General features: G+C 28.4%; 1 protein-coding gene across 2 annotated transcripts; it reads right to left on the bottom strand.

Moving 5' to 3' along the window:
- Positions 1-1982: 1982 nt before the first annotated feature.
- On the bottom strand, positions 1983-6969 carry LOC121173990 (uncharacterized). 2 transcript variants are annotated; one of them, XR_005889594.1, is made up of 4 exons: positions 5872-6969; positions 5575-5732; positions 4406-4482; positions 1983-2280 (listed from the first exon to the last, which is right to left on the bottom strand). XR_005889594.1 is itself a non-coding variant. In XM_041011895.1 (3 exons), exons 1-3 carry the CDS (start codon positions 5633-5635, stop codon positions 2083-2085), a joined length of 336 nt encoding a protein of 111 aa, XP_040867829.1. In that variant the 5' UTR covers positions 5636-5844; the 3' UTR covers positions 1983-2082. The 2 variants fall into 2 exon arrangements, 1 of the variants encoding a protein (XP_040867829.1); XM_041011895.1 differs by lacking the exon at positions 5872-6969 and having other exon boundaries at positions 5575-5844.
- Positions 6970-7439: the final 470 nt, after the last annotated feature.

The raw sequence follows: 7439 nt of genomic DNA, 5'->3' as shown, positions 1-7439 counted from the left end.
CCTCAATACCAATTAAGCTGAAATTCTCCACCGACTTTGCAGGTGGTTATACACATAGATGGATTCTTAACTCTTAAGTTTATTTAATTTTCTAATATATTAAATTTTTCTTATTTCATATTATAGACTAATTAGTATACTATCTTTTTTATTAGAGCAGTGCTACTAAATATATTGAAAAGATTGGAATTTATGTGACACATGTACAACGCAATTATACACTAGCAACTTTCATAAAAGCATGCTGAACGAATTGGATTCAAGCCTATATATAAGAAGTTTTCTAATAAATCTCATTTGCTAAAATGATGTAAATAATAATTTCTAGTATTTTAAATCATGATCCAGTTATAGAAGCAATTACTAGAAGGTAGATCCGTTACAATTTTCACCGGTCGGGCAAATTTCCATTACATTTTGTGTGACTCCAGATGATATTGATTGTCCCTATGCTCGATCCTTGATCATCTTACAGGTTATGACTCAAAACTTGATTTTAGTGGTCAAACTCATATCATTATCATTACATGCTAAGTCCTCATGGTTCATGATGAAGTCTGTATATAAAAATACTACATGCATGTATGTGTACATTATGGAAAAATACTGCCAACACCTTATGTTGGGGGAAATGTCTTGAAAATTATGACCAGGCCTTGCTTAAAGGTAGGTGTAGCTTTGGAGTGTCGATCACAAATGTTAAATTGAAAATTTTAGTTATGTAAATTTGAGTCTAGTTTATCTATTCTGGATAAATGTACCAAGTTACTTGCTTCAGGGAGTAGAAGAGAAGACTGCCAAGTTGAAAGGAAGTGAGAAGGCTCTAGTTGCACGGCATGAAGCTAGTCATGTTGTAGTAGGTACTGCAGTAGCAAACCTTCTTGCTGGACAGCCACATGTTGAGGTAAACCATGGAAAATGCTCTATTTTTGGCCATTAAATATGTCAATGCCATTGCAGATATGTGGATGATGCTTGGACCAAGTTACTTGTCTGCTTGAATTTTTGGATTTGTCACACTATTGAACTATAATTATTCTCAAATACTCTGATTGATGATTTGTTGTTCATACAGGCGATTTTTATCAAATACGATTTGTAAATTCTATAGTCAATTATGGTGAGTTTTTATTTGATAAAAAAATATTACTGTAGGTTTTTTTAATTTTTTTAAAATTCTAAGATTGTAATTAGAAAAATTATCTTAAATTCTATAGATTCTAAGTCGACTTTTGGAAAAACCATCTTAGGCAGGGTTTAGAGAAATTTGTAGGGGTCACCATGGAAGCTTTCTTGTGGGGTCTTATGATATTACTAAAAAAAAGGCTTTTTACGACGGTTAATAAGTGCATTTAACGACGGTTATCAACCGTCATTGTTTAAAATGTCGTTAAAACAAAATCAGTTTTTACGACGGTTATTATAATAACAGTCTTTAAATGTAGGAAGCTTTCAAAGACGGTTATTAACTAATAATCGTCTTTGTATGTTATGTCAGAGTTTACATTCAAAGAGGGTTATTTACTAATAACCGTCTTTGAACTGTGTGTCAGAATAGACATTCAAAGATGGTTATTAGTTAATAACCGTCTTTGTATGTTGTATCAGAGTTTACATTCAAAGACGGTTATTTGTTAATAACCGTCTTTGAACCGTGTGTCAGACTTTACAATCAAAGACGGCTTTCAAATAACCGTCTTTGAAAGCTGTGTCAAAATAGACATTTAATGACGGTTATTTGCTAATAACCGTCTTTAAATGCTGTGTCTTTCAAAGACGGTTAATTGTTATTAACCGTCTTTGAATGTTGTACCAAATTTTAGATGGAGCAGTACAATAAACAGATTTACCACAAATAACCATATATGCTGAATCATTGTCAACCAGTTTCAACTATTAGTATGTGTTTAATAATCATAATTATCTTAAAAATTCATATGAACTGAATCAAGGGACTGAACATGAAAAGCAGTGGACTCCGATAATAACTCAGTTTTAACCATAACATCCAAAAAGAGTTCAGTTTCAAAAATCTAATCATAGCAACCTACAAAAAGCTAAAAATACAGCTACAGATGCTAATTACATTGAAATGTTGTGTATATTTATATTTATATGTTTAATTAGCATAAAATATTTGATGTTGCTTAGTACAATGTGATTTCCAAGGAAAACATTGTAGGTTATTGCAAGATTCTGTCCATTTACTAGTGCAGGCGCCTCCAACCCCATCACAACACTTGCATACAACTCCAGGCGTTGTAAAAATCTTTGAGTACCCTGCAATTACATCACATATATAAATCAATAAACAGCCAAAAAAGAATTTAACTAGAATGAACTAATAAAATCATAGATTGTTATATATAGTAATAACTTTTTTATATGAAAAAATCTGTTGGAGATATTAAAAAATCTAACTGATCATATTAAAAAATCAGTGCTAATTGGTATACATAATAAGAGTATATTAATTTTTATGATAATTATTTTAAAAGTTATATCTAAGAGAAATTCTAATTAGTTAATGGTATAATTATCTTTGTATTAAAAATTGGACACCGCAACAAAATCAACTAGCACTGATTTTGTTAACCTGCATGTGCAAATCCTCTGATTTTGTTAACTTGTTAAACATTCTTTAATTTTTATTATTTCTATTGTTTTCTAGTACACCAGTACACCCGTTTCTCCTTCACGAGGATTGAAAATATTATTTATCTTAAATATTAATATAGATTTATGTTTTATGTTAACAAAATAAAAGCAAAACTCATTATGTACTGAGTTTTAAAGAATGAGAAATTAACTTGTTAAGATTCTTTTCTAAAATGTTTTTTATTTCTCCCATTTATTGTATTTTAAAAACTATATTTTACCATATACTTTAATAAATTATATATCTATAATTGACAACAATAATTAATGATTAAAAATATTATACTTTACAATCAATAATTAAAAAATTAATTATAAATAATTCCTACTATAAATTTAAAAAATATTTATATATTTAAAATATTCATGAATACTATTTACTTGTGTATAACACGAATCAATTAGAGTTGCTAACTAGTGATATAAAATTATTATCATTAGTTATGAAAAATAATTAACTCATTTGAATCTATCTAATATATCTATCTATGTAAAGGAAGTTTGAATTTATATGAATCGTTAGATCAAAAATTTTAAATTAATTTAAAGTTACTTTTAAATTGAAAACACTGTGTTCTTGCATCTTGAGATTTGACAAGTCACTATAAAAATTCAGAAATTGTGAAAATTCAGAAATGTATTATGAAAATTCAGAAATTGTAACATATCCAGCAGAAAAGATGTTTATTTATAGTCCAGAACATAAGATAGAAAAGATATTTTCTTAAAAGCAAGTAGATGCATCATATAAAAAAGTATCCAATAACTCTAGTTATGCATGGAATCTGATATTTTTTTTTTGGCTTCCTAAGCACTCTAATATGACTGAAATCTTCAAAAGTTCAAACTGATCAATCCTCACACTTCCACTTGGTAGATATACCACTCAATTATTAGTAGATACTTATTGTTCTATTATTTCTAAATCTTCAGGAATACTAAAGGGTGATCAAGAAAGGACTCTCACAAGGCCCTCTTACCTCAGTGATTACGTCTAAGGCAGCATCTTGAGGAGGAAGCTAACCTGAATAGCCAAATTGCACCAAATTGCTATCCGCATTTGAGACTGGAAAAGTCAAGCTTTTTTGTAAAACAAAACTTCAAGCGGAAATTTAAGATGGTACAAGTATATATAGAAGTGGATGGATTATGAAGGTAGCTGAATCAAATGCTTTAGCTCTATCAATTTTGTAAAGGAAAGTGAGCATTGGCTAAAAGGGAAAGACTAGAGAGCAAAGAAGGATCAGGAAGGCTCCTTATAGGGATAGCTTCATTTTATTTTAATGGTTATCAGATCCAGAGTTGTAGTTGCACTCACTATATGCTATGGGAACTAAAATCAATATATAAGAAACCATATAGAGCACTAAGTCACAGCTAGATTCCATCTATATTGTCCAAATATCTATCAATTTTGTACCTCAAGTTTATAAACATTAGATTCATTTGTCTTTTTATTTTATAGAAATTAATTAAGCAATTAGTATAAAAATTATTAATCTTCATTAAAATAGAATTATCATAAACAATATGATGCATCAGTAACATATACCTAAATTTTCCATGTTAATAAATTTGTATGTTAACGCCATATATTATACTTTTATCATAAATTTATAATTTATAATAATATATATACAATAACAGAAACGCACCTAACAACTCATCATTAAGTTTATGATTTTTTTTAGGTGAGCCATTCAAGCAACCAACATATATCTTAATGTCCAAAACACAAAGAAGTTACCTGTTTTCCATGTGAAGACAAACTTTTATGCAGTTCCTCTAGAGCAGTGATTCCAGCAGTGTCAATGTTCACCAAATCTATCGGAAGAAAAGCCTCATGAATCAAATAATAATACACATACACTTTGTTATTTTAAACACCATATTAATATTTCTTATTTCTTTTTCTCTTTCTTTTCATCACATCACAAAATCTATCAAATCTATATACTTTTTTCTTTTTCTAGGTGTTCAATGGGTATTAACTAGAGTAATTCATGTATCATTTTTCTTTTAATAATAATAAAAAAAAACAGCAGCTGATCGAAATTGTAAAATTTTTAACCACATTGCTTTCTCACCAATGGTCTTATGTATAATATTCTAAGATGTATATATGTGTACTTTTTTCGAACTTTACGTAATCAGTTATTATAGGTACTTTAGTAAAAGTAAAAGGTGCAAAATATGCTGTTAATTTCATTTTCTTTTCCTTTTTGTGGAAAGATCAATATCCTCCTATATTTAATAACGAGAGTCAGAAAGTCTTAATGGAGGTGTCAAGCCTTACTGGAGGTGTCAAGAATTAAAAGTGAAAAGCCTTACTGACATCTCTTCCGTTTTCTTTTCTTTAAAAACTACAATATATAATATGTTTTTCATATACTAATAGATTTCATTTTCAGTATATTACCTAATTTTTTTTATTATATCTAACATTTTCAAAATTTTATTTTTGGTGCTTTCTATTAATTTTTATTTATCAATTAAATGATAACGTAACAAATTATCATAATATCAATTATCAAATAAATAATGATATGATAAACTAATAGAACATCACATTAGCATAATGATATTAAAAACAAAAGTTTAAAAATGTTAAATAAAAGAATAAAAAAATATTTTTTGGTAATAAATTAAATAGATAAATATATTAAAAGCATAAAAAAACATATTTAAGTCAAGTATATATAGGATATATATATATATATATATATATATATATATATATATATATATATAATTATCATATGAAAAAATTAATATAGTTTTTCAAATATCTTTTAAAGTCGTCTATGCTAGAAAATTAAGAATATACTTATTATTTTATTTTAAATAACAAATTATAATTAATAAGTAAAGTCATTTCAGAAGGGAGTGAGAAGATATGGAAGTGGCAATGATTACCGCAGCAAGTAGACCAATCTCCACAGAAGCAAACAGTACTCCAAAGAATGCTCCAGCGCATGCAAGAAAGTCTATCTTATCAACCTTCCAAATTTTGTAAGCTTCACTGAGGTCAATGAGTCCTGGTAGGGCAGAGAGAATCACAGAAGCAAGAATAGCTGTTGGAGTATAAATTAAAAATGAAATGGAAAATAATTAGGTTTGACAAAAAAAACAGATAGGGAAAAGAGTTGAAAATAAATCCTACATTAGCATAATTATAAACAAATAAAAAGAGTATACAAGCAAGATTATTACAAGTAGATACTCCATTTTCAGAAAAACAGTTCACTCAAACTACAAGTCCACCATCTCACGAACGTATGGCCCGCCAACAAATTTTAATAAGCTGAAAATGTCTGTTACAGAACATATAACAGGAGTTGACATATGTGCCACACATCTGATCAATAGGAAGTTGACATAAGTACAAAAAAATGATATTCAAGCCAGCATAAAATATATCTCCACCACCTACCAGTTCATAAAAACCAGAGTTAGTGAACTTATTAAATTCAAACTCTAAATTCTGTTGTAACAATTGAGCCTACCCAAGAATAAGGCAACTAAAGCTCAAGCTTTAGAACCACAAACAAAAAATTATTTGTTATTAGCTTTTTTTAAAACAAAAAATATGACATATGTTAATAAAAACCATTTCATACACTCTGCAAAACCATTTCATACAGTATTTGTAGTGTACTCTCAATGGAAATACACTTATGAGATAACCTCTAATCTTTTTTTATCAGTGAAAAACTCTATAAAAAAAGGTAAAACCAAAAGATAGAAACTCCAAGGACCTTATAAGTCCAATCAGCTGAGCCCACTGAGCATCAACAGTACTCCATTGATCCCCCTCAATAACCAAAACAATATGAAATACGGCATGTGAGAATAGGGTCAAAGAGGATAACATTAGCATAGACCATGATATCAAAGATGGTTGACAGACGCGAAATCTTGTTTGCAAAACAAGAAAAAAGATTCACTACATAAATAAAAGACATAACTAGTTATATTAGCATCTAAAATACTAGAAAAAAGAAGTGCCAAGTGATGAAATGATAGAAAAGAATAATAAAATCATATATGTCCAAACAAACTTATATCACCAAATGCCTCCTAAAGGACCTGTAGATGAACCTTCCTCTGCACCTTCTTGTCTCAAACAATGGGGAGTACTCAACCCTCCCCATAATAACTATGCTAATTATGTGTGTCTTGTTCTACACAATTTGGTTTTTTTGCTATTAGTTGCATTGGTATTTGTAGCCAATACTAAGGCATTATTGGCATTTGAAAGTTTGTATTTAATTGACTTATTTTCCATTGAGTTAGCGTGCCTTTTTTTAAAAGGATATTGCTGCATAATTTGGTGGTAATAGAATATAATAAGAGTTCCATTATAATAGAATATCATAAGGCAAGGAAAGCCAATGATACACCTGCTAATACCATCATTATTGTTTAATAAGAGTTCCATTAAGAATATTTAAATCATTCCCCACCTAACCCCATTTAATTTTATATTGATATTGAATTGATTGAAATTAAGCTTATAAGTTACGAACTATTTTTCACTTATCCTAGAAAGTTTATTTAAACTTAATTAAATTGAAAATAAATTATAAACAAATATTAAAGTAACTATTTTAATAAGTTCTCTATCAAACACCTGCCAAATATACTTATATATCTCATAAGATAACTCTAAAAAATTATGATTACATTAAAAAATCTATTTTTTCTTTAAAAAAAATATTTTATACATACGAATGTAGTGTGTGACTGTAAATTAAAGATATGCAAGTTTTATTTCTTTT

The sequence above is a fragment of the Glycine max genome, chromosome 18 (assembly GCF_000004515.6).
Source record: "Glycine max cultivar Williams 82 chromosome 18, Glycine_max_v4.0, whole genome shotgun sequence".
Lineage (NCBI taxonomy): Eukaryota > Viridiplantae > Streptophyta > Magnoliopsida > Fabales > Fabaceae > Glycine > Glycine max.
This window is presented reverse-complemented; position numbering and strand designations above follow the sequence as displayed.

Excerpts from the sequence above, each read along its gene's own strand:
- LOC121173990 (XM_041011895.1), bottom strand. The coding sequence starts at position 5,635 with ATGCGCTGGAGCATTCTTTGGAGTACTGTTTGCTTCTGTGGAGATTGG. Across the intron at positions 4,483-5,574 it reads AGATTGGTCTACTTGCTGCG|ATTTGGTGAACATTGACACT; the intron begins GTAATCATTGCC and ends TTCTTCCGATAG. Across the intron at positions 2,281-4,405 it reads TGTCTTCACATGGAAAACAG|GGTACTCAAAGATTTTTACA; the intron begins GTAACTTCTTTG and ends ATGTAATTGCAG.